The sequence below is a fragment of the Heptranchias perlo genome, chromosome 22 (assembly GCF_035084215.1).
Source record: "Heptranchias perlo isolate sHepPer1 chromosome 22, sHepPer1.hap1, whole genome shotgun sequence".
NCBI classification, from domain to species: Eukaryota; Metazoa; Chordata; class Chondrichthyes; order Hexanchiformes; family Hexanchidae; genus Heptranchias; species Heptranchias perlo.
In genome coordinates this window covers 42,392,533-42,420,360 of record NC_090346.1, presented here as the reverse complement: position 1 = coordinate 42,420,360, position 27,828 = coordinate 42,392,533, and the positions used below count along the sequence as shown (strand labels likewise).

Sequence of the window (27,828 nt, the reverse complement as noted above, 5' to 3'; positions counted from 1 at the left end):
CCCCTTATTACATCTTTTTTTTGGCTTTTTTTTAAAACTGCAGTCAGTTTTGCGATGCACTGACCACGGTTCTGGAACATGGTCTGTGCAGAACTCTCATCTAGTTTGACAGCAGTAAATACACGTGTTTTGAACTGAAATATCAGAGTGTGTCGATCAGTCACCAAGTGACAGCGATGAGATAGGACACGTTGGCACAACAGACTCAGGAGCAAGTGACCATTGGTCATTTTTTAAAAACTCCATTGGGAACCGGACGTCTTTATCACGCTTTAACTTGTGGAAACCCAATCAGTGTCGAGTCCCAGTGTATTTTTGGAGTGGATACTTCGGAATTGCTGCACTTCCAAGAGAACCCGCACATCTGGAATTGCCATTCAGCACCGGGATCTGCACCGAGTCAAGGAATTGGGCACTGGGAACAGTAAGTGGCATATTTTCGTGCAACCTATTGATAAAATGTGTTCAACCTTTCGATCTGCAGTAATTTGCCTCATTACTAACGGCGACTAAGAGTTTCCAGTAAATAATAACAATCTCACCCAAATTAGGAGTCCTAGTGTCTTCGAATTTAACATAATTATTGCCTATTCTAGGTCAGAAGTTTAAATCTTTCGCTTGTAACGAACACATGTGCAATTGAGAAATAAAATGGTTTTAAAAATTCACCACACAGCCAATTTTATTTGAGCAGTTTTAAAATATTTCAGGCAAAAAAATCTGTCTTAAATTGTATGTTGATGGCCATAAAATTGTTGATCCCTTTATCTCAAAGATGTATTCCAGTGTTTGCTGAATACATGGCTGTAGAGTATTTTAACATTAAATAAAGAATGAACCTTAACACAATGTCACTTTAAATGACTAACCTGCGTGTGGGTAAAGCCAGCGGCGAGGGCAGGATCCCGAATCTAATTCGGCCCCTGGCTTAACACTGTGATGATGTGGAGATGCCGGTGATGGACTGGGGTTGACAATTGTAAACAATTTTACAACACCAAGTTATAGTCCAACGATTTTATTTTAAAATTCACAAGCTTTCGGAGGCTTCCTCCTTCCTCAGGTGAATGTCAAGAAATCCTTGAATCATAAATGCCAGAGGTTCGAGGATTTCTTGACATTCACCTGAGGAAGGAGGAAGCCTCCGAAAGCTTGTGAATTTTAAAATAAAATCGTTGGACTATAACTTGGTGTTGTAAAATTGTTTACAATTAACACTGTGAGGGTGCTGATCCCTTTAAGGAGCTGTTGACAGTCTTCGATGCAAAGCATAAGCCGCCTGAGAAGGCGAATGCTCTTTTCGAGCAATCGGGTAAGAATTGCTCTGGTCGTTATCTGCAGCCACCTGGTAAACGTGCTGTAAAAAGAACCTGTTTGTATTTTCGCTGTACACAGGGAGCAGAACCCGGGGTTCGCTACAACCACAGACTTTGTGCAAACCTTTGCTGGAAAGTGTAAATGCAAATTCCAGTTCGTGTCCAGTTTAACCCGCAGAATGTATGGTTTTTCACTCGTGTCTCAAACAATGTTATTGAGCTGATTGCTCCCATTCATTAACCCACCTTTCTTTAAAAGAAAAGTATCTCCGTTTCTCTGCAGTTTTTGTTGGAATTACCACAATTTAAACGGTCTGAAGGTGAATGGATGTGGACAGTCACCGATTCGCGAGAATATTTGGGATCAACAGTTCAGAATTTTGAAACTGAAAATGCACTTGTGTAGTTTTATAGATTTTCAAAAACTTGTTTAGATCAATTCTGTAGAAGTAATGGAAGAGGCCATAAACCCTCAACAAATATTTCAAGAGGTGGTTTTTAATTTTACAGACCCATGAGTGGGAACAGCTTGTACTGACTCCCTCTGTGCCCTCAATCTCTCTGTGCCCTCAATCTCTCTGTACCCTCAATCTCCTCAATCTCTCTGTACCCTCAATCTCTCTGTACCCTCAATCTCTCTGTGCCCTCAATCTCTCTGTACCCTCAATCTCTCTGTGCCCTCAATCCCTTTGTGCAGAATGAGTATTTTGTGGGTCGAGAATTCTGTCGCCAAAATAAGAGAGCCGGATTTATTGGTGTAAATGGCGGGAGCCAGCTCACACATTACAGTCTCCTATAATAAATCCAATAGGGAATTCAGGAGAAACTTCTTTACCCAAAGAGTGGTTTGAATATGGAATGTGCTACCACAAGAAGTTGAGGCAAATAGCATAGATGCATTTAAGGGGAAGCTAGATAAGCACATGAGGGAGAAAGGAATAGAAGGATATGCTGATAGGGTTAGATGAAGCAGGGAGGGAGGAGGCTCATGTGGAGCATAAACGGTGGCATAGACCAGTTGGGCCGAATGGCCTGTTTCTGTGCTGTAGTTTCGATGTAACTTGATATGAATTAAAACCACACCACTATAAAAGCGGCTTCACAATTAATAGATAGATGGAACTGGCTTTATTAGCGTTGTGCCGTGTTAGCACCACTGACCCCTGCTGTATGAGTCTCACACAGAGGGTGGCAGCCCCAAAGTAAACTTTCTGGATATTCTAAGACCAGCTGCCAGGAAAATTTGGTTATAAACTAGTCTTCCTGTTGGTCAGCCTTAGTGCCTCTGGTAAGTTTATGCAAAGAGCCCAACGCCTGCTTCAGGCATGGGTAAAGGACACCCATTGTTTTTCTTTCCCAATATGGTGGACGGCGCACTTCTGGCCGGAGATGTGCGCGTGCTTCTTGCCCACTATATTAGGGGCTTAGTAGGCCAGTTGATGCCCGAGAAACGGGCACCTCGCAGCCGAATTTATAGGACTTTCTTTTTAAATAGTGATGGCACAAGTCAACTACCCAACTTCAATGCTGAGTGAATATATGCAATGCTGGATGGAACCTGAGTTCTCAGTGTGGGGGATATGGATCAGCAGTGGCCAATAGTGGAACAGAGGGATGGAGAGAAAGATGCTAATGTCTGATCCATCTGGGATCATTGTTCATTTACAGCCTTTGAATAGTCTCCAGGACTCAGCACCAAAGTGACTCCATATTAACAACAATATGGAACACCTGCCAAATATTACTGAGTCGGGGAAATATTTACAAGCATCCAACACAGTCCAGCATCTCAAAATATTTTTACAATAGCGTTATCTTACTGGCATGCAAATATTTTCCATGAGTTGTTATTCAGATCAGTACTAAAATGTCTAAGCTCAAGATGTTTTGTGCTTGACACAGTTTTAGCAGTATTAACACTCTTGCCTCTGAATCAGAAGATCGAGGGTTCAAGTCCCACTCCAGAGACTTGAGCACAAAATCTAGGCTGACGCCTCAGTGCAGTACTGGATGAGTGCCACACTGTCGGAGGTGCTGTCTTTCGGATGAGATGTTAAACTGAGGCCCCGTCTGCCCTCTCGGGTGGATGTAAAGGATCCCATGGCACTATTTCGAAGAAGACTAGGGGAGTTCTCCCCGGTGTCCTGCCCAATATTTATTCCTCAACCAACATCACTAAAACAGATTATCTGGTCATTAGCTCATTGCTGTTTGTGAGATCGTGCTGTGTGCAAATTGGCTGCTGCGTTTCCTACATTACAACAGTGACTACACTTCAAAAGTACTTCATTGGCTGTAAAGTGCTTTGGGACATCCTGAAGTCATGAAAGGCGCTATATAAATGCAATTTCTTATTTCTATATCACTGATTGTTCCTGCGCTGACTTCATACTAGTCTATCCTCAGTCCGTAAGTGATGGTGCAAACACTATTTCTGGAAACAAACTTCTGCTTTCTCCATGTTTTTTGATACATTTAACACTGGTGGAAATTACCCTTACTAGCTGGAATCAGAACTACTTATAGTTAGTTGAACTTGTACCTGGGACAATTTAAAACTAAGCAACTGCAGGCACTAGTATAGTTGGGGTAATGCCTGAAAGGTGTAAACGAATATTATCCAGTTTAGACTGTAACAGATGTCAACAGTGTGCGCTAAGAGGCCCGAAATTTCCTCCTAGAGCGCAACCAGGAAATTGCACCCAAAATGCGCCCGTCTTGCAAAGGTGAAATTGCGCCCAAGTTTCTGCGCAACCTCATTAACATAAGCCCGGACGTGAAATCTCCCATGAGTTAGCGTAATCGATTGCAATCGATTCGTGACTTGAACAGGTCCAATGGGGCCTCAAGGTGCTAAAGCGGGATTGTATAAAAGGTGGGATAGTATCCCCATCAGAGTGAGGCTGAAGGCCACAAGGGAAGCAGAATTTATCTCTCACTGTCCTGCAAACTGGAATTAATTGAAATCACTCTGTAGAGAGTCTGAAAGTATTTGTAACTTTTCCCTTCCTGCAGGTGAGTGATAGCGAGAAGGAGGAGGCTTGAGGGCAGTGAGGGGGCGTGCATGGGCTGAAGCACTTTGTTGTGTTAGATTGTGTTTCAATCTTTGTTCCTTCTGTCTGCAGTGTTTGTTTATACAGCTGAACTGAACAAAGTATTAATAGACACACTTTAAATCAACATTGCACATTAGCATCTGAGTCACTTACATGTGTAATTCCTTCAGTGCTCCAGCTATGTTAGCAACTTGCAAGAGAAGACTTCTTCTTTGCTGGGGGAGGGGGAGGGGGACAGGGACAGGGGGTGGGGGAGGTGGCAAAGCATGCAGGAGTTCCAATGCACTCTGCCATGGGGTGGTGGGATTTGAGGTTGTGCCTACGATTTAGCTACCAGTCTCAGCTTGCTGTCGTGGGGAGGTGCTGAAAGAAGGCTGGTGTTTCTCCCCACCCCCACCCCCACCCCCACCAACTGTGTCCATCCCCCCACAGCTGAGAAAGGGAAAATCCAAGGAGAGCCTGCCTGAGTTGCTCTGGAAGACCTGTTGTTGGACGGTCTTAGAGCTGCACAGGCCGAGGCCTGAGATCTGGTTGTATAACCCGCCTTCATTCATAGAGTTACCTCAGACTGGTTTTTATGAGTTGTGTCCAGAAATTTCTAAAAGGGAAACAAGGATATCCAAAGCTTTGCTTTCAAACTTTTTTTTGGTGAATTTTGTGCTGCTGAAGGTGGGGAGCACGTAGTATCCTGAGGTGAGGAGAGGGCTGCAAAGCGTGCACCCATTTGTTTGGTAAGGGTATTAAGGGATGCGGAACCAAGGCAGGTAAATGGAGTTAAGATACAGACCAGCCATAATCTAACTGAATGGTGGAACAGGCTCGAGGGGCTGAATGGCCTACTCCTATTCCTATGTTCTATTTCAGCATCAAGCCCTCGAGCAAGGTACAGCATGGTTAAGTGCCCCAACAATATGCCCCTGCCCCAACCTTGGAGGAGCACCCACTTCTGTATCTGTATTTCCCACTCCAGTCACCTTATGGCTTTTCTGAGTGAAAGTGCCAATTTTGTGTCAAACTGGGGGACATTTCTTTTTTGCTGATGCCAAGTAGGAACTGAATTGAGATGACACAAAGTAATATGACATGGTCATTACAGTAATATCTTTAACCATTGTTTCTCACAGGCTTACTAGAGAGAGACAAGCACCATGGCGCAACCTAAAGTCATAGCAAAATCTTCCAAGAAGAAGAATAGTGATGCCCCCAGTGCTGATGGTGTCTATACAGATGCACTTGGGTTTGCTGCTATGGACTGCAATGTCCCAGGACTCTCGAAGGTTATCCTACAGAAGTTAAATATGCAAAACTATGATGATTACAGGTAAACAGTCCTTCTTTGTATAACTTCACACGCCTGTTAAAATAAAACGTTGGTGGTATTTTTTGTGGGGTTATTTCTCATCTGCTCACAGGGATGAACATTCCCTTCACCCAACACATCTTCCCCTCCCCTCCCCTGTCAGTATTCCGAAGGGACCGTTCCCTCCGCGACACCCTGGTCCACTCTTCCATCACCCCCAACCCCCGCTCTCCTCCCCACAGCACCTTCCTGTGTGAGCACAGGAGATGCAACACCTGCCCCTGCATCTCCTCCCTCCCCACCTTCCAGGGCCCCAAACACTCCTTCCAGGTGAAACAGTGATTTACTTGTACTTCTTTCAATTTAGTATACTGTATCCACTACTCACAATGTGGTCTCTTCTACATTGGGGAGATCAAATGCCGATTGGGTGATCCGTTTGCTGAACACCTCCGTTCTGTCCGTAAGCGTGACCCTGACCTGCCGATCGCTTGCCATTTGAATTCCCCTTCCCACTCCCACTCTGACCTCTCTGTCCTCAGCCTCTCACACTGTTCCAATGAAGCTCAACGGAAGCTCAAGGAACAGCACCTCATCTTTCGTTTAGACACTTTACAACCTTCCGGACTCAACATTGATTTCAATAACTTCAGATCATAATCACTGCTCCCATTTTTTTTTATTCATTCATGGGATGTGGGCGTCGCTGGCGAGGCCGGCATTTATTGCCCATCCCTAATTGCCCTTGAGAAGGTGGTGGTGAGCCGCCTTCTTGAACCGCTGCAGTCCGTGTGGTGAAGGGAGTGAATGTTTCGGGTGGTGGATGGGGTGCCAATCAAGCGGGCTGCTTTGTCCTGGATGGTGTCGAGCTTCTTGAGTATTGTTGGAGCTGCACTCATCCAGGCATGTGGAGAGTATTCCATCAAGCTCCTGACTTGTGCCTTGTAGATGGTGGAAAGGCTTTGGGGAGTCAGGAAGTGAGTCACTCGCCGCAGAATACCCAGCCTCTGACCTGCTCTTGTAGCCAGAGTATTTATATGGCTGGTCCAGTTAAGTTTCTGGTCAATGGTGAACCCCAGGATGTTGATGGTGAGGGATTCGGCGATGGTACTGCCATTGAATATCATGGGGAGGTAGTTAGACTCTCTCTTGTTGGAGATGGTCATTGTCTGGCACTTGTCTGGCGCGAATGTTACTTGCCACTTACGAGCCCAAGCCTGGATGTTGTCCAGGTCTTGCTGCATGTGGGCTCGGACTGCTTCATTATTTGAGAGGTTGCGAATGGAACTGAACACTGCAATCATCAGCGAATATCCCCATTTCTGACCTTATGATGGAGGGAAGGTCATTGATGAAGCAGCTGAAGATGGTTGGGCCTAGGACACTGCCCTGAGGAACTCCTGCAGCAGTGCCCTGGGGCTGAGATGATTGGCCTCCAACAACCACTACCATCTTCCTTTGTGCTAGGTATGACTTCAGCCACTGGAGAGTTTTCCCCCTGATTCCCATTGACTTCAATTTTACTAGGGCTTACTCGGTCAGCTAGTGCTGGTAATGTTTCTGCTGCTGCCATTTACAGCGACTCCTGATCAATCTTTTGTTTCTTAACCTGTCCCATTACCACCCTCCTTGCCTTTCACCATCATCCCTTTTGTCATTTAATCACTCATGCCCTCCACCCTATCAGAGACCTTCCCTTTCCTCCCCTACTTCCCCTTCTTTCCCTGGCTCTGTACTCGCTCAAAAACTTTAACTCTTTCAGCATCTTCCAATTCTGACGAAGGGTCCTTGACCTGAAACGTTAACTCTGTTTCTTTCTCCACAGATGCTGCCTGACTTGCTGAGCTTCTCTGTTTTTAGTCCCTTAACTTGTCTCACATTGGTTGCACTTTTTCTCACAGTGGATTCTTTTAAGTTACATTTTAAATTTTTTCTATATAATTCTGATTCCCATCCTTAACGGTGATCCCTCCCCTATGGAGCTTCTGCCATGACCCTCATCATGCCGAGGGGTTTAGCGTTCTGCCTCACCTAAGGACTCAGTTGCTATGAGGGGTGCGGCTAGAGTTGCCAACCCTCCAGGAATGTCCTGGAGTCTCCAGGAATTAAAAATTAATCTCCTGGACACTGCTGCGGGCAACCCAGGAGAAAAGTCATAGGGGCATTTGTAAATTCAATTATTGTAATTACAGTGTCTCTGTAACAGTCTCGGCTGTAGTGCTGTGGAATTCTCTCATTTTACATTGCAGATTACCAGTGGTGACACAGATTGCCAGCTTATGTTTTTTTAAAAATTCATTCTCGGTATATGGGCATCGCTGGCAAGGCCAGTATTTATTGCCCACCCCTAGTTGCCCATGAGAAGGTGGTGGTGAGCTTTCTTCTTGAACCGCTGCAGTCCGTGTGGTGAAGGCACTCCTACAATCCTGTTAGGTAGGGAGTTCCAGGATTTTGACCCAGTGACGATGAAGGAATGGTGATACATGTCTGTCAGGATGGTGTGTGACTTGGAGGGGATCTTGGAGGTTCCTGTGCACCTGCTGCCCTTGTCCTTCTAGGTGGTAGATGTTGTGGGTTTGGGAGGTGCTGTTGAAGAAGCCTTAGAGACTTGCTGCAGTGCATCCTGTGGATAGTGCACACTGCAGCCACGGTCCACTAGAGTATCCGGTCATTTATCTCATTGCTGTTTGTGGGATCTTGCTGTGCGCAGGTTGGCTGCCGCGTTTCCTACATCACAACAGTGACTACACTTCAAAAAGTACTTCATTGGCTGTTAAGCACTTTTGGGCCATCCTGAGGTCGTGAAAGGTTCTATATAAATTCAAGTTCTTTCTTTCCTTAAAGCAATAAAACATGAAGGCCACTCACATTGACCAAATTATTAGTGATTAGTTAGTATCGGCGTTTAGTGACCAAATAAACTGCTCTATTTACACAAACACTTAATAGATTAACATTTGTAGCCTGTTACTTAAATATGGACTATATCTATAGCATGCAGAATATATGCTGGATTTATATTACAACAGTGCTACTGCTAGGGCCAGCTTGACTCTGGCATTTTCCCCACATCACTTTTGGTAGAAAATACAAACAGCCGCTTCTGAACACCCTACACTGGACACCCTGCGGAGGGCACCCTGCGCTACTGTGTTTCTGGTACTTATTATTTTGCTGGCCTGTGTGGATCTTCCACTGAAAGTTGCAGTCATGGGACTTGTACACAGCTGGTGTTTTAGTGTTGTGAAGTCCACCCGCAGTGTGAACGGGCCAAAATCCAGAGCACGCCAGCAGCCACAGCATATCACTGAGAGGTTATACCTACTAGGAAAGATTGAACAGACTGGGGCTCATTTCTCTAGATAAGAGAAGGCTGAAGGGTGACCTGATAGAGGTCTTTAAGATAATGAAAGGGTTTGATAGGGTAGACGTAGAGAAGATGTAGGGGAAGACCAAAACTAGGAACCATAAATATAAGATGGTCACTAATAAATCCAATTCAGGAGAAACTTCGTTACCCAGATTGGTTAGAGTATGGAACTCACTACTACAGGGAGTGGTTGTGGCGAATAGCATAGATGCATTTAAGGGCAAACATATGAGGGAGAAAGCAATAGAAGGTTCTGCTGATAGGGTTAGCTGAAGAGGGGTAGGAGGAGGCCCATGTGAAGCATAAACACCGGCATTGACCTGTTGGGTCGAATGGCCTGTTTCTGTGCTTTACATTCTATGTAATTCTATGCAATTGTGGAACTGCTTCCAGTGGAGGTAATTCCACGGTATAAATATGGCATTAAATGAACGTTGTCCAGATTGATGAACTTTGAACAGAACAAGCTTTCCAAGAAAATCAATGGGGCAGCATTTAAAAAGAAAATAACTTCCAGGCGGACTAGGTGAAGCAGTGCATCAAAACACTATCACTTCTGAGATCTGGGTTGTGGTCTGGTGTTAATTGATGGGGGGAGTGTCTCTTCCTCTGCTAACTGTTATAGAGTTGCCACTTTTTTGCCGAGTCTACAACCAAACAGGGTGGATGAGGTCGGTGGGCAGAGCTGGAAGGTAAGTGAGGTGGTGCTCCTGCTTCCTGCCCTGCCAGGACCCACCTAAAGAGGTTGATTTAACTGGTAACTCTGGAGGCGGCAGCACCCATTATCCAACATAAACAATGCCTACCGAGGCGCAGCCCGCCATCTTTACCGGCTGCGTACTCGGTTTCGTCTCTTGCTCCAACGCTGTGAATCTGCCCCACAACGTAATGGGGCAGAACACTCTGTAGCGGTAGCCTCAGGCTACATTACGGAAAAGAAAGGAAGACTTGCATTTATTTAGCGTCTTTCACAACCTCAGGACATCGTTAAGCACAGGCAACGGCGCACTTTTGAAGAGTAGTCACTGTTATAATGTAGGAACCATAACCTCAATGGATCCCATTACTTAAGTGCCAAAGTAGATTGTAATTTGGTGATTGTGTGACACCGTTAACCATTCCAGCTTTGCTGTTCTGGCCAATGTCGTCATCTGAAGCCCTGGCGACAAAGGCAGAGTTATCATTTACTCCCTATCTCCCTACTGTATCCTGAAAAAGTGTTTTGTAGAAAAACCTTCTGCTTATAATTTGCTTTGATGCAAAGAGTTGATTTTCGGGTTGTTGTTGCCGGGAGGGTTCTATTCAAAAGGCTCGACAGATTTTTGAAATTCTGTTGGTACAGGGCAGCTTTGGAGGGAAGGAAACATGCATCAGATTTTGGAATCCGTACATACCGTGAGATGTTTCAGAAGATGGAAGACACATTCAAATTCTGCGCAGAGTGCAAGAAGCTTCCTGAAGCGCTGCCAGACCCCAGAGCTCTTCGGCGCTGCAAAAGGTAAGTAACAGCAATTTAAGGAAAATTAATTCTGTTGAGTGGCTCAGATCAGTATGTCGACAAGCTGGAACACTGATCCTTAACGTTGGGATTCTCTCTCAAGGTTTCCCCTGATCACTGAGTTCCCAATATCAGTCGGGACTAATTAGGAATGTGCTAATTGGAAAGTGAATCAACTGCTTCTAGTGGCCAGTTCAGATCGTTAGAAGACTAGCAAAGGTGTAGCCTGGTTCCCCCTCAGATAACATGGAGAGACCTGCGGAAGCAAGAAAAAAATAAACTTCAAGATGGAGAGAGGAAATCAATTCCCTTCAAATAATATTACGTGGACAGACTCACATTTACTTATGCAAAACAAATCTCACCACAATGGTAATGCGTGAATCATAGCAAAATATTTAAAAGAGAACTACTGACTCCAAAGATTTTGCATTTACTCAACAGAACAATCCTTTAACATTTAGGAAATTCTGTGGCGGGTTCTTCTAATGCCTCATCGTAACTAACGGAATCCACTGGATGGGCTAATAATTGATAAAGGAGGTACTAGAAAGGCTAGCTGTACTTAAAGTAGACACAGTATAAATGGCGACCTGTTTACATTTCTTGGGATTCGGCTGGCCTTCTGCTGGAGTTAACTTTTTATTGCTTCACCCACAAAATGAAACCTCTTCTTAAATGGATGCTTGCCATTTAATTGCAAATGACTCCCATGACCTTTTGGAATTGCAGATGTCAGAATGTCTACTACTGTGGGACGGAATGTCAACGGGCAAACTGGCCGGTGCACAAGAAGTTATGCAAGAAACTAAAATCAGCGGCAGTAGACAGACTGGTTGAGTGGCTGGTCTTCACAGGTACTGAAAAGTCTGTTTAGCATTGTTGGAATTTTTAACACAAACACTAATCCCTTTCCATGCATAAACCAGGCTCGGAATGCTTGTTTAATTTCTGCCAGGATTCCATTGTTAGGTCGGTACGGCATTCTGATTGCTTGGCTCCGAAACTCCTAGAACATTGGCAAAAGAACCAGAGGGGATATATTTTCCGCAGCGAGTTGTTATGATCTGGAATGCACTGCCTGAAAGGGCGGTGGAAGCAGATCCAGTAATAATTTTCAAAAGGGAATTGGATATATACTTGAAAAGGAAAAAATTGCAGGTGCTGTGGGGAAAGAGCAGGGCAGTGGGACTAATTGGATTGCTCTTTCATAGAGCCGGCACACACACGATGGGCTGAATGGCCTCCTTCTGTGATACATGATTCTATAATTTTAAGCTAATGGTGTAAAGTGACAGGCTTCTATTTTTGAATTGTTGGCACATTTTAAATGGTATCTTGTAAATAAAGTTCAGCTGTACAACATATCAGTGCTTCAGTGCCTGCAACATTGGTCACATATCTGTGCCTGTGATGCCATCTTTTAATGAGTTAATAGTCTTGACTATCCCATTGAGGGACATATTGAACTAGGTTATTGCCTGCAGGAAAGGAGGGAATCAGAGGGGAGGATGGAAAGGGAGTCAGCCCAGCTTATTCTCACAGCTCTTAGCAGCAGGTTAGTGAATGGTATTGGTAGAGAGCATGAGCAGGGTACCTGCGACCATTAATTCAGTCAGGGAATGGTGCGCGGCTAAAGGAGACCTAGAATAAATAGGAAATGGAGCGATGGTAAGATGCTACAATTAGGCTCAGAACCCTGGATTAGGGAGGGGAAGATTGGCAAGAAATCCCACTATCCTGCTCGGTGAGCATGTGCAAACGCTGAGTGGAAAGAAGAGTGGGTTTGGCCATGATGCTCCTTCCATCAGATAACCAGCCACTGCCCATCAGCTAGGCTCACACAAGAGGAATGTCCACATGGGCAAGGAACTGGCATGGGCTCGTGCCCTTGGAACCATATTCCAGGAAGAATCAACGGCTTCTGGAGAAGGTGGGCAGGGGGAAGGGTGGGGGATGGTGGGGGGAGAGCAAAAAGAAAATAGAGATACCCAGCCCAAATGAAAAAACAATATCTCCACAAACAACAGGAACGAATGGAATGAGCCCTTGACTCTTCTGGTGGGAAATCCCGGACATGGCAGCCGGGGGCAGGTAAGCCAATAAGTCAGCTTCCAAAGTATTTTCTGCCTTCTTCCGTTGGAATTACATCAGCTCCCCACTATTACTCCAGCGGAAAATCTGGGTCTAGGAATTCGCTGTGTAAGGAACTTTGGCCATCAAAACCTAGTTTCAGCCAGGCTGTCAGAGTAGGACAAAGCAAAATGAATTATTATTCCCTGGGGAAGGGAAGATCAGAGGGTGAGTCAGTTTGCAAAATGCCTCACTGCCAGTTTAAGAGTAGTGGAATCATAGAAACCGGAGTAGGCCATTCAGCCCCTCGAGCCTGTTCCGCCATTCAATTAGAACATGGCTGATCTGTATCTTAACTCCATTGTTAAGTTGTCTGCCTGCCCTGTTGGGAGGAGAATGATCTGTGGGACTGGGAGAGCAAATCATTTACTTTTTGAAAAAGTGAGCAAGGTCAGTAACCCTTGATGGAGCTTATAAATCAGAACTGTTGCTTCATTCGTAACGGCCCAGCTCCTCATGAGGTCCTTTAGTTTGTTGAACTTTTTGATTTTTAAACCATGCAATTAAATTAATTCTATGACGTTTGCTCTCCAGGTGACATCCCTTTCCCTAGTGGAAACTGGACGAAGGGTGTGCCTGAGGTGAAAGGCTGGGATGATTGGTTCTCGATACAAGAGGACCTTGATAATAAACTGAACACTATTCTGAATTGTAAGTACATGAACATACTGTGGGCAAATGCAGGAAAACCACAGCCTGAAGATGACGAGCTTTTGGAATCCATCAAACGGGTGACCACCGACTTTCAGGCAAGGCCGGTCACTATTGGATTAGCTCTTCACAGTTTTGGCATTAACCCATTAGAAAAGCCCATCACCATTCATGTCATTGGTGCTTCTCATACTGAGACCCTTAATGCCAGACTTACAGACTATGATGAGATTGCTCATATGTTTCCAGGCAACGAAGGGATTGAGGTTGTCATGATCGGGCCTGAGGTGGTGGCAGGGCCAACTCTTAGGCCTCCCTTGCAGTGTCATGCTGGCAGGAGTCAGGTGTACCTGAGTGGCTGGAAGGGGCTGTACCACATGTATTGGGAGACCATGGTGGAGTCAGGAGAAGCTGCTCGGCCTAGTTTGGTGATAGGATTTCATCCAGGTGAGCTGAAATTTCTTCCAACTAGAAGTTACTCCATTAAAGGCACACTGCCTTCTTGAAAAATCTTTTGCTAACCTTTTTTTTCCCCATTTGTTTACAAACACCGATCCCGTAACATGCATTAACACATCGCTATATGCAGTGTACTTGTGGTAAAAGTGATGAGGTGCTGTTCTTCCTCCCCAAACAAAAAATGATTTGCCAAACATTTTTTTCAATGACCATGGCCCTTTAAGAACTAGGGCCCAGAAATTCCACAGGGCCGCTACCCGTCTCCCACCATAACTTGAGCCGAAACCTCAGAGAACGACCAGCAAATGGCCGTCTAAATGGTTTCTCCAGGATTCCCGCTAAAGTTATGGGAATCTGGGAGAACCTTCAAGCTGTCTTAAAAATAATTTACCCTAACAATACGTTGCAGTGTTTACAGGCATGGAAATTCAGAAATTCTGTTCATTAGCCACTCCCAGCGACTGGTTACAAAGAAAGATAAAGAACCTGCATTTATATAGCACCTTTCATAACCTCAGGACATCCCAAAGTGCTCTACAACCAATGAAGTACTTTTGAAGTGTAGCCACCGTTTTAATGTAGGAAATGCTGCAACCAATTTGCACACAGCACAGACAGATAAATGATGGCCAGGCAACGAGGGAAAACTCCCCTGCTCCTCTTCGAAATAGTGCCATGGGATCTTATACATCCATCTGAGAGGGTAGACGGGGCCTCAGTTTAACATCTCATCCGAAAGATAGTGCAGCACTCCTTCAGTGCTACACTGGAGTGTCAGCCTAGATTTTGTGGTCAAGTCTCTGGAGAGGGACTTAAACCCACAACCTTCTAACTCAGAGGCAAGCGTGCTGCCACTGAGCCACAGCTGACACCTTAGTATCGAATGTACAAAATGCTATTGTCAGAGAGGGTGTCCTTTGGATGAGGCTGGTGTATGATAAGGGGAAACAATCAGCAAGAGGATGGCCAGTGGGGAATTGCGTGCCCCAGTGGCTGTAGACACTGCCCTTACAGCTCTGGGACCTGATTTCAGCCCAGCCCTCTATGACGGGATGAAAGTCTTTCTTGTGTGAAAGGTTTGGGTAATCTAAATCCAGTTCCCAGTACAGGTGGGACCACAGTACAAGCCGTCCCCTGTTTGACATGCAATATGTTGCATTTGAAATGGATAATTGGGGTTCTGCGGGTTTGACTATGGGAGAGAGTTGTGTTAGGCAGCAGCAATAGATTGGATAGGCTGGGGATGTTCTCTTTGGAACAGAGGAGGCTGAGGGGTGATTTAATTGAGGTGTACAAAATTATGAGGGGCCTAGATAGAGTGGATAGGAAGGATATATTTCCCTTAGCAGAGAGGTCAATAACCAGGGGGCATAGATCTAAAGTGATTGGTAGAAGGATTAGAGGGGAGCTGAAGAAAAAAATTTTCACCCAGAGGGTGGTGGGGGTCTGGAACTCACTGCCTGAAAGGGTGGTAGAGGCAGAAACCCTCAACTCATTTAAAAAGTACCTGGATGTGCACCTGAAGTGCCATGACCTACAAGGCTACGGACCAAGTGCTGGAAAGTGGGATTAGGCTGGGTGGCTCATTTTCGGCCAATACGTACGCGATGGGCTGAATGGCCTTCTTCTGTGCCATAAACTTTCTATGATTCTATTCCTCACCGGGCTGCTAACATTACCCTGACAGACATAAAGTATCCTTGAAGGGAACATGTGGGCTATCTAATTACAGGGATACTGAGCGCTGTCTGGCTCACAATCCAGAAATTAATTCTTGTCAGTAAGTAGTCCCACTTACTTATCCAAGATCACAAGTGTCTCGTAATCTTTTTGAAGAGTCACACACAGACAAATCTGAACAAATAGATAAAAAGGAAAATTGCCAATGATAGAAATCTGAAATAAAAACTGAAATGCTGGTAATGCATAGCAGATCAGTCAGTATTGGAAAGAGAAGAATAGATTAATATTTTGTAAAAGACCGAGAATGTGTGCACTTCACATTGAGCAGATAGAAACTCTATTTACACTCGATTTACAGTGTCTGCTGTGACTCGGTGGTAGCACTCACTGAGTCAGAAGGTTGTGGGTTCAAGTCTAATTCCAACTCCAGAGACTTGAGCACAAAATCTAGGCTAACCCTCAGTGCAGTACTGAAGGAGTGCTGTACTGTCGGAGGCGCCGTCTTTTGGATGAGTTGTTAAACCAAGGCCCCACTCTGCCCTCTCCGGTGGATGTAAAAAAAATCATGGCACTATTTCGAAGAAGAGCAGGGGTCCTGGCCAATATTTATCCCTCAACCAGTATCACTAAAAAAAATAGATGATCTGGTCATTGTCACACTGCTGTTTGTGGGAGCTTGCTTGTGCGCAAATTGGCTGCCAGGTTTCCAACATTACAACTGTGACTACACTTCAAAAGTACTTCATTAGCTGTAAAGCGCTTTGTCCTGAAGTCATGAAAAGTGCTATCTAAATGCAAGTCTTTTTTTTCTTTTCTTTTTACTTCTCAGTGGTTTGATTTGGAAGATCAAGCATACTGGTGGGTATCTGCATGAGTGTCAGACTCCTGACTGCCAGCTGTCTGCTATCCTGCCCAAGTGCTCCTTCTTCACTTGAGAGCCGAGAAGGTGAGTATTGGCAGGCTGTACAGCCACCTTCCCCAGTGGTCTCGGTGAATCCAGCAATTTTACTGCCGCTTTGCCGCTGGCTGCCTGACCGGTGCTTTGGGAATCAGTTAAAGCATCATGGCACGAAACCACCATCAATGCAGTTTAACCTCAGTACTGACCAGGGGTCAGATCCTGGACGTTCTTCATCTGAAGGGTACTGTACTGCATCACATGTTGCATTCACCCGGGACAATCTCCTCCCACCTTTATCCCCAATAGGATTTCATGTTAGAAAGCGTTCTTTTCACAAGCTGCTCAGTAAATTAACTTACATTTGTGTTCCTGGTTTGTGAATGGCTGCAACAGCTGCAGAAGTTTATAGTTATACACAAGATGTCATTCACATTGGTAGCCCATGTAGAGCAATAAGGACATCAAACTGTCAGGCAATCATTTAATGATGGTTTGAATTATGCAGCACATTCCCAGAGCTTTACAAATCCAGATGGGCCGATCTATCTTCAGAATTTTATGGGGCAGCAATTTAATTTGCTTCTATTTGTTGGTATCATTCTAACCCCTTCTGCCTTCTTGTTTCAGTAATATTTAGAGTGCTCCACGGTTAACATTACAAGAGATTTGCAAATGGCAAAAAGGATTTAAATTTGCATGTTCCCTCTGTGCGAGCATTTAGATCCATACCGTCAATGAGCATCTAGCAAAAAAACAATGAAACAACGCAAAGGAAATAAATGGGGCATTGAGCAGTTAAAGGCACAGAACGGTGGAAATGTTGAAACAGCAACGTTTGGAGGAACTGCCTCTGCTTTCTTGGGCAAACAGCGACCAGGGCTAAGGTTTTCTCTTCGTCCCGCAGAACAAAACGGGTTGTTGAAGTTTGGGACGGCATGGGTCCTGGTTGCATCTTTGAAGAAAGCTGGAACGTCGGTAGTAAGAAGTTGGTCAGGGACTAGGGCATTGTACTTGGAGGTGGGGAGTACCTTTTGGGGTAGCATGGAATTTGAAGTGAGTATTTGGATACCATCAGATTTTTAATTAGGATTCAGAGGATCTAAACGTTGGCAGGGAGACGACCAAGGAGTTTCCATTTACATGTTCCTAGATTCCCAAAGAGTGAGATGCACTCTAACTATTTGAAATGGCAAGGGAAGTGGCTGCTAGTCCACTCAGATAAGCGGCCCCGATTTTAAAGGGGGGAACGGGCGGGTTGTGGACGAGCCCCGCTGCAGGCGGCGAGCTGAATGTTTCCCACTATTAACCTCATTTCTGATTACATGTTCGATTGCAATATTGTTGTCTTTAACCTTTCCAGGTCCAAATAAGTAAACGTTAACCAGAATAGGGAGAAAGAGTGGGACCTGTTCATATTTTTGAGGTATAGGTCATTTGAGGAGAGGATAGGGTAGCAGGACTTTTTTTAAAAAAAATGATTGACAGTGAGAATATCCATTCACAGAATGTGCCGGAACTTTCAGTTTGGCTGTTGTCCAGTTTTGGACTTAGCTAAGATTAGCAGCTGTCAAATGGCCTCATTAATTTTTGCTCCTCTGAAAACGCAATTATTTATTTATAAGCATTATATCATTCCAGTTCAAAGAGAAAACCAGGTAGCATTGTTCTATAAGTATTTGACCTGCTTCTAAAATCCCTGCAGCACAGTGACCCATTCTCATTCTACACTGGTTTCCTTGGAAATATTTCACATAATTTTACTGAGTAGCATTTCGTAGGTGATAGATTTGCTTTATCTCCATACTTATTACAAAGTGATAACTGGACTGAGTCTAGTCTTTGTTTTCACTGACCTTGATAATATTCCCACCGACCTTAAGTTTCGGAAATATGCTGAAAAGGATATTGTCTGTACACTACGCCCCTTTTCAGATCGGATGAGAATGGTTTTCATCTCAGCCTTTACAATGAAGCCCTTCACATCTTGCAAGAATTTCCCCAGTACTGTGTTCCAGCAATTGACTTCCTCATATTACACTCATCACCACGCGAAGAATCAGTGGTGATTTATTTATACATATTTACCTATTACCTACAAATAAAATAAGCTAGCAGAATATACATATGGGTGTATTTTTTAAACATTCAGATTATTATATCAAGAGCAAGCTAGCAAGTGTTGTTCGTCTTGGCTACAAGTGTAAAATAAAATATTTTTGCAAAAAATAAATGAAAACATTGATGGGGAATCAGCAGGCAACATAAAATGTGGTTTTATCCCCTCGATCTATTTGTGTGTGTAGGGAGGGGAGGGGGGCGAGAAAAGGATTGGAGAAGGCGATTTCACGGAATCACAATTAATTTTCTCCTGATAACTGGCCAAGGACATACAGCCAGAGTTCAGTACTTCTGGCATGATGAACATGTCATCACTGTACAGTGCTGAGAAAAATTGCAACATGGAGTAATGCATTCTTTTGTAATTACTGAAGAGACCCTGTGATGGATATTGAACATTCATAACACTGAATCATCATAGTCTGACTGCCCAGGGTTTCAACTCAAATGTTGCGTTTAATAGTCTAACAAAAACAAACTATCTCTCTTGTTGAACATTATAGATGAAGACACGCAAGAGGAACAAAGTCTTAAAGTTCATTCCTCTGGCTCTCACCTCCAATGATTCTGCCCTTAAACTCATGCCCATTGGCTGCATTCATGTTTGTCTGTAAGTTTGCGCTCTGTGTATTGAGTGTGAGAGAGGCCAGTGACCGTGGATCGAGGCTCTGCCACAACCCACACTTCAGCAACAAGTTAGAAACAAGCCGGTAACACTAGTTGCACGATGTTCCCTCTGAAACACCAGCAGCTGGACAATCCGTCTCCAAAACATGAATGGTTGATTGGAAATGGTACCACAGTCAGCACTAGAGTTAGCTGTGGCTCAGTGGTAGCACTCTCACCTCTGAGTTAGAAGATTGTGGGTTCAAGTCCCACTCCAGAAACTTGAGGAAATCATCTAGGCTGACATTCCCAGTGCAGTGCTGAGGGAGTCCTGCACTATCAGAGGTGCTGTATTTTGGAAATGGGGGTGGCAGCCACTTAGTGTACAGCAAGGTCCCACAAGCAGCAGTGAGGTAAATAGCCAAATAATCTATTTTAGTGATGCTGGTTGAGGGATAAATATTGACCAGAAAATGAGGAGAACTTTCCTGGTCTTCTTTGAAATAGTGCCATGAGATCTTTACGTCCGACCGAGAGGACAGACGGGAACCTTGGGTTAACATCTCATCCGAAAGACGGCACCTCTGACAGTGCAGCACTCCCACAGTACTGCACTGATGTTGTTGGGAAGGCTCAAGTATCTTGTTATGAAGATCTTGGGCAGCCTGTCATCTTGTTGTTGGGCAGGCTGAGTTCCTTAAGTAGCTTCAAAAGACCCTGCTCTGAAACACTTGCTCCACCACCAATGGCTCTTGGTCAAAGTACCAGCTGCAAGAAAGCAAAATCTTGCATTTCTATAACACATATTGTGTCTTGAGAAAGTCCCAAAGTGCAGTCATTGTTGTTATCAGGCATTGGAACAGCCAATTTATGCACAGCAAGGTCCCAACAACAATGGATGACCCGCTAAACTGTTTTCTTGGTGTTTGAGGGGTGAATATTGGCCAGGGCCCCTGTTGGTGTAGTAGTAATGCTCAGGGAAGCAAGGAAGAGTGGGCGATCAGGTCGCGGACTAAGGGTTCAATCAGTGGACAGGGCAGGGTGGAGCGATCACTGGCCGGGGGGGTCTGGGTGGGGGAGGGGATCGGTATCTGGGTCAGGGGGGGGTCAGTAGCTGGCAGGAAGTGGCCCGGGTTCTTTTAACGTGGTGTCAGGAGGAACACAGCTGCTCCTCCCAGCTCCATGTTCAGGTAAGTATCGGGAGCCTTCCTGCCGGTTAGCACCCATGTTGCGTTGTGCGAGTTCAGTGCGTGGAGTGTGAAACGCTGGGGCCGCAAGAAACTCAGGACCATAAAAAGTAGGTTTAAAAAGAGCACATGGCATAAAGGAGAGAGAGTCCAGGGATTATTGTGCGGAGGGAGCCGTGTCTGGCAGCCATCATTAAAACAAGATTTAATAGTGATAGTAAACCTCTATAAATAAGTGAGGAGAAGGCGAGAGTCACCAGCATGTGGCATTCCTTTTGGGGTTTCGTTTGGTCTAAAATTAAAATTGGAAGTGTTTCACTGACACCTGACTCTCCTTTACACTGACAGATGCTGTTTATGTGATGGTTTATTAGAAATTCTATATCTTACACAGAATCTGGTCAGTTGTAGGATTCAGTGTTGGTGATGGGCACTGTTTTATAAGGGAATATGTTCGGTGAGAATAAAAACTGATAGTCCACTCCTCTTGTCAATTGTGGTTAATCCCGTCCAGATTCACTTTTTGCAGTAGTTATTTTTGTGTCAGTTTTTTGAATGTGAAACTTCTCCTTGTTTGTCCTCGTGCTTTCCCCCTTGCCCTTTTTTGCATCTCCTTGCAAGAGGTTGCCAAGACGTTGGGTGATCTGCTCGCAGGCATTGTAAATCCTGCTCTGAAACCAGCCACTAGGTGGTGCACAAGAGCTGCCCCTTCCTCCACCCCCACCCCATCCCCCACCCCCACCCCTTCCCCCCAGGGAAACTCCTGCCCACGATGGCACTGCTGATCTTGGCGATCCACGTTGTGGGGGATGCCAGGGTGAACCCACACCTTAACACTCTGTGGCACAGTCCGTTGGGGTCCCTAATCTGCCACATCACTTCAGTATGTCTTTGGTGGCAGTTGTTTAACAGCTGGCATATCAGCACACTTTGCCATGGATCTGGTAAAACGTTTGGCAAGCAAAGGTATTAAGGGATATGGGCCAAAGGCAGGTATATGGAGCTAGATCACAGATCAGCCATGATCTTATCAAATGGCGGAGCAGGCACGAGGGGCTGAATGGCCTACTCCTGTTCCTGTGTTCCTGTGTTCTTGATATAGTGAGTTCCCAATCCCAGCCATGCCATCAGGGTCAAGCAGATAACTACTTGAAATTCTCATCCTCATGTTAAAATCCCTCCATAGCCTCACCCCTCCCTATCTCTGTAACCTTCTTCAGCCCTACAACCCTCCGTGATCTCTGCGTTCCTCCAGTTCTGGCCTCTTGCATATCCCCGATTTTCTTCGCTCCACCATTGGCAGCCGTGCCTTCAACCGCCCAGACCCTAAACTCTGGAATTCCCTCCCTAAACCTCTCTGCCTTTCTACCTCTTGCTCCTCCTTTAAGCCGCTCCTTAAAACCTACCTCTTTGACCAAGTTTTTGGTCACCTGTCTTAATATCTCTTCAAGTGGCTCAGTTTTGTCAAATTTTGTTTGATTATGCTCCTGTGAAGCGGCGTGGGATGATTTTACTACGTTAAAGGCGCTATATAAATGCAATGTTGTTATTGTTGAAAGCAGACGGATGGCAGGTAGAGACAAGAACTCTGGTGGGGGACTTCTCTAATTCTTGCCTCTCAGAAGTAGCGCTAGGATTCATTTAGCTAAGGGATGGTGTGAGTGTACATGTGGGTAGAAGGAAAATGCATTAGAAAAGGTGGAGACAAGATACAAGTGAAAGAAAGTCTATCATAAGTGAATATGTGATGACCAAGTAGTTCTAATATAACTTTCCTGGAGGGACATTCAAGTTCTAGTCCATGTTCTGATTGAGTGCAGTTCATCAGATTCACTGGGGTTCTAGACTTATCACAGCACTGTGAGACTGAAATTCTCATTCTATCCCCTTGATTGAAGAAAAGGCATGTTGAGGACACAAAGTGAAAAAAAGAGGGGGAGGGAATGCTCCAAGAAGTGTTTGAGAATGATGAAGAGGTAAAGAAATCCCTATTACTGACAAGGTGGATGAGATTGTGCGATAGAAACCATAGTGAGGGAGGGAGGAAAGAAGGTCGTCTTTACAAAGAAATGAAGCCAAGATCCTTGACTGATTATACAGACAGTATTGCCTGAAAGATGCCAACAGAGTTAACTGAACCAATAAAGGATTCCATTCCCTGAATTGAGTAATACGCATGGTTTAACATTTTCAAGAGCCTGACTGAATGCATTGCTGGCCGGTGATCTCAGTGTGTAATTGTGAGTCTGCTCTCTCCGTGCCCAGGGTTCCATGCTTCACAGGGTCTGACTGAGAGTTGGCTGCCAACACTGCTGCTGCTGAGGGATTACAAGATCCCATCTCTTTTTACAATGTATAGGTAAACGCTCCAGATTTTGAGTAACGCTGTAGTTTTAACATTACACCTCCTTTTGGTGTGGCTGTACTTCAGAATTGTGAAGGTCAAACCTAAGGGTTTAGGATATGATTTTGTCAAATTGAATTTTTCCAGCTTTCCCCTTCGGGGAAATAGCTATTTATGGCAAACTGCAGAGGCATTTATATTTAGTCACTTTTATCAGTTGCCTCCAACTTTCTCCGTGCCAAAATTTTAGTGCCTCCTAAATCAATCCCTGCTTTCTCCCTTGGCCAGATCAAAACACTTGCGCTCATCCCTAATTAACATAAGAACATAAGAAATAGGAGCAGGAGTAGGCCAATCGGCCCCTCGAGCTTGCCCCGCCATTCAATAAGATCATGGCAGATCTGATCCTAACCTCAAATCTAAAGAACACAAGAAGGAGGAGCAGGACCCGGCCACACAGCCCCTGGGCCCGCTCCGCCACCCACAGGGCCTTGACCGATCCGAACTCAGCTTCATGTCCAATTTCCTGCCCGCTCCCCGTAACCCCTAATTCCCTTTACTTCTAGGAAACTGTCTATTTCTGTTTTGAATTTATTTAATGATGTAGCTTCCACAGCTTCCTGGGGCAGCAAATTCCACAGACCTACCACCCTCTGAGTGAAGAAGTTTCTCCTCATCTCAGTTTTGAAAGAGCAGCCCCTTATTCTAAGATTATGCCCCCTAGTTCTAGTTTCACCCATCCTTGGGAACATCCTTACCGCATCCACCCGATCAAGCCCCTTCACAATCTTATATGTTTCAATAAGATCGTCTCTCATTCTTCTGAACTCCAATGAGTAGAGTCCAAATCTACTCAACCTCTCCTCATATGTCCACCCTCTCATGCCCGGGATTAGCCGAGTGAACCTTCTTTGTACTGCCTCGAGAGCAAGTATGTCTTCTCTTAAGTATGGACACCAAAACTGTATGCAGTATTCCAGGTGCGGTCTCACCAATACCTTATATAACTGCAGCAATACCTCCCTGTTTTTATATTCTATCCCCCTAGCAATAAAAGCAACATTCCATTGGCCTTCTTGATCACCTGCTGCACCTGCATACTAACTTTTTGATTTTCTTGCACTACGACCCCCAGATCCCTTTGTACTGCAGTACTTTCCAGTCTCTCGCCATTAAGATGATAACTTGCTCTCTGATTTTTCCTGCCAAAGTGCGTAACCTCACATTTTCCAATATTGTATTGCATCTGCCAAATCTCCGCCCACTCACCCAGCCTGTCTATATCCCCTTGTAGGTTTTTTATGTCCTCCTCACTCTCTACTTTCCCTCCCATCTTTGTATCATCTGCAAACTTTGATATGTAACACTCGGTCCCCTCCTCCAAATCATTAATAGAGATTGTAAAGAGTTGGGGACCCAGCACCGACCCCTGCAGAACACCACTAGCTACTGGTTGCCAGTCCGAGAATGAACCATTTATCCCAACTCTCTGCTTCCTGTTAGATAACCAATCCTCCACCCATGCCAGAATATTACCCCCAATCCAGTGATTCTTTATCTTGAGCAATAATCTTTTATGTGGCACCTTGTCAAATGCCTTCTGGAAGTCTAAATACACTACGTCCACTGGTTCCCCTTTATCCACCCTGTACGTTATGTCCTCAAAGAACTCAAGCAAATTTGTCAGACATGACTTCCCCTTCATAAAGCTATGCTGACTTTGTCCTATTAAATTATGTTTATCTAAATGTTCCGTTACTCTCTCCTTAATAATAGACTCCAAAATTTTACCCACCACAGATGTTAGGCTAACTGGTCTATAATTTCCAGCCTTCTGCCTACTACCCTTTTTAAATAAGGGTGTTACATTAGCAGTTTTCCAATCTGCCGGGACCTTTGCTGAGCCCAGAGAATTTTGGAAAATTATTACCAAAGCATCCACAATCCCTACTGCCACTTCCCTCAAGACCTTAGGATGTAAGCCATCAGGTCCAGGGGATTTATCCGCCTTGAGTCCCATTATTTTACTGAGTACCAATTCTGTGCCATTTCTATGATGTGTTTCATTATTTTTCAGAGTAGCTCCCCCACATATACTCAAGGGAACCCCTTTCATCAGATGAGTCCTGTCCTTTGTGAGAAGACCGTGGTTCCTTGAATCGAAATGTCTTCCTCCCTGAGTTTTCTCACAGCTGTGTTCATCACCTTGGGCGCTGGCTGTGCAGAATTTGCAGATTCCACCTTCCCCTTCCTTCGACCCATCCAAAATATGTTCCTTCTGCTCACAGTGGGTCGGTGGGTTTGTGTTCTCGGAGAGGATGCAGGAGGTGTACACACTGAGCCTGAGTGGTGCAGAAATGTTGTTTCCCCTGATCATCTAGTCTGGGATATTTAATGGGACATCTAATCCCTGGTCCAGTGAGACCAATGTGCTGGCTGTTGGGATGGAAGTCAGATGTTTGGTTTTGATGAGTGACTGTGATCTGCAGAGACTCACATGCTCAACACCACAGTCCTGAATGTTGTTTGTTTCAATTTTGTTCCCACATTAAACTGTTGCCGTTTCTGTTTGCAGTGACCAGGAATTGAAGTATTCCCTGCAGATCCTTCAGGAGCTAGAAACCAGAATCATTAGTTACGGAACAAATCCATTTGCCTCCCCGAAACTGGAACAGGTGCAGTCCAATCCCAACAAACAGCTGGTCAGCAGTAACTCCAGTTACCTGATGTTTCACGGATTCACAGAGTCCACGGAAGAAATGGATGTGGAGGAAATGGGGCACGAGGACTTCCTTTAAACACAGTCTAGACGACAACCGTGCTTGCAACACAGAAGTTAGCAGGACTTTCTGTAGCTATGAAAAATATCCTTGTGTTGTTTGAAACTAAGCCCCATTGCGTGAGAAACCAACACCTTACACACCTACAAGTCTAAGCTCACTGGTCTGGTCTCCATATTATAGAAAGGATATAGAGGCACTGGAGAAGATGCAAAAACGATTTACTAGGATGATACCAGAACTAAGAGGTTATACCTAGCAGGAAAGATTGAGCAGGTTGGGGCTCTTATCTCTCGAAAAAGAGAAGACTGAGGGGTGACCTGATTGACGTCTTTAAGATTATGAAAGGGTTTGATAGGGTAGACATAGAGAAGATGTTTCCATTTGTGGGGGAGACCAGAACTAGGAGCCACAAGTATAAGATAGTCACTAATAAATCCAATAGGGAATTCAGGAGAAACTTCTTTTCCCAGAGGGTGGTTAAAATATGGAACTCGCTACCACAAGGAGTAATTGAGACAAATAGCATAGATGCATTTAAGGGGAAGCTAAATAAACACATGAGGGAGAAAGGATAGAAGGTTTTTCTGATAGGGTTAGATGAAGATGGGTGGAAGGAGGCTCATGTGGAGCATAAGAACAGGCATGGACCAGTTGGGCCGAATGGCCTGTTTCTGTGCTGTACATTATGTAATTATTTACACACTGGTACACACTCAGTTCCCCTACATCTTTCTGTGACATATGTACTTTAAAAGGGCTCAGAGGGGTCTGTAGCAGGCATCTTGTATGGAACGTCCCCATGAGTGACATTGTCAAGTTCCACCAGTGACACCATAAATAGACTAGAATTCACTCTCCATCTATATATTTGTTGGATTATGTACCAATTTAGAAGGAGAGCCCCCAAAATAGTTTTATACTTTTTAGAACAATGTTACTTATGTTATAGAACAAAGAGATCTAGGAGTACAGGTTCATAGCTCCTTGAAAGTGGAGTCACAGGTGGATAGGGTGGTGAAGAAGGCATTCAGCATGCTTGGTTTCATTGGTCAGAACATTGAATGCAGGAGTTGGGATGTCTTGTTGAAGTTGTACAAGACATTAGTTAGGCCACACTTGGAGTACTGTGTACAGTTCTGGTCACCCTATTATAGAAAGGATATTATTAAACTAGAAAGAGTGCAGAAAAGATTTACTAGGATGCTACCGGGACTTGATGGTTTGACTTATAGGGAGAGGTTAGACAGACTGGGACTTTTTTCCCTGGAGAGTAGGAGGTTTCGGGGTGATCTTATAGAAGTCTATAAAATAATGAGGGGCATAGATAAGGTAGAAAGTCAAAATCTTTTCCCAAAGGTAGGGGAGTCTATAACGAGGGGACATAGATTTAAGGTGAGAGGGGAGAGATACAAAAGGGTCCAGAGGGGCAATTTTTTCACTCAAAGGGTGGTGAGTGTCTGGAACGAGCTGCCAGAGGCAGTAGTAGAGGCGGGTACAATTTTGTCTTTTAAAAAGCATTTGGACAGTTACATGGGTAAGATGGGTATGGAGGGATATGGGCCAAGTGCAGGCAATTGGGAATAGCTTAGTGGTATAAACTGGGCGACATGGACATGTTGGGCCGAAGGGCCTGTTTCCATGTTGTAACTTCTATGATTCTAGGTCACCAAGAACCAAATACAGAAACATAAAAACATAGAAAATAGGAGCAAGAGTAGGCCATTTGGCCCTTCGAGCCTGCTCCGCCATTCAAAATGATCATGGCTGATCGTCTAACTTGGTACCCTGTTCCCGCTTTTTCCCCATATCCCTTGATCCCTTTCAGTTTCACTTTGCAGTGTGAGTTCTTGTATGTAACATTCAGAAAACCCATGGAGAAACATTAGAATACACTTCTGATAGGAATATGGATTATTATAAACACCTATTAATTAATTTTGATGAACTGTTATGAGCTGATTGTCTTTGATTATGCCTCCTGCTGCACCTGCCTGACATCTCACTGGTTACTATGGCAACAAGTAGGACGGGTTTTAACTGTTTTCAGTAAAGTGTTATTCAGTTACTGGGGGTTAATTATTTTTTTCTATTCATGTTAAAATGAACAGCCACCCTTTCACAAATGCATGAGCAGAGTTTAATATACCATGAATGACCCCAACCTGGAAAAGCCAGAAGTGCGATCCCAGGCCACTCTGGACTGCTCTTCTGGCTTATCCCTGCTGTGTAACAGGGCCATTCAGGGTATATTAAATGCTAATAATTCATTAAAGAAATCATTAAATGTATAAAAATATCTATAAAGTGAAAAAAAACAAATGTAAGAACAGCTTCATTGCTTCCTGACTTGAGTCTTTGGGTGCAGCAAGATGAGATGGTGCAAAGTAATAAATGGTTCATATGCAAGTGAGTTCTTTGAACAA

The 27,828-nt window shown here is 44.5% G+C and overlaps 1 protein-coding gene across 1 annotated transcript; it reads left to right on the top strand.

Moving 5' to 3' along the window:
- The first annotated feature begins 99 nt into the window (after positions 1–99).
- LOC137340706 (putative protein MSS51 homolog, mitochondrial) lies at positions 100–27,828 on the top strand. The gene is made up of 7 exons (XM_068003390.1): positions 100–424; positions 5,497–5,693; positions 10,385–10,540; positions 11,273–11,397; positions 13,208–13,771; positions 22,544–22,637; positions 25,198–27,828. The coding sequence occupies exons 2-7, from the start codon at positions 5,521–5,523 to the stop codon at positions 25,418–25,420; spliced, it is 1,335 nt and encodes a 444-aa protein (XP_067859491.1). The 5' UTR covers positions 100–424; positions 5,497–5,520; the 3' UTR covers positions 25,421–27,828.

What these genes read in the sequence shown, in the direction of transcription:
- LOC137340706 (XM_068003390.1), top strand. Translation starts at nt 5,521, where the DNA reads ATGGCGCAACCTAAAGTCATAGCAAAATCTTCCAAGAAGAAGAATAGT. An exon ending in GCTCTTCGGCGCTGCAAAAG is followed by an intron (nt 10,541 to 11,272) that starts GTAAGTAACAGC and finishes TTGGAATTGCAG; the next exon opens with ATGTCAGAATGTCTACTACT. An exon ending in GGTGATAGGATTTCATCCAG is followed by an intron (nt 13,772 to 22,543) that starts GTGAGCTGAAAT and finishes CTCCGTGCCCAG; the next exon opens with GGTTCCATGCTTCACAGGGT.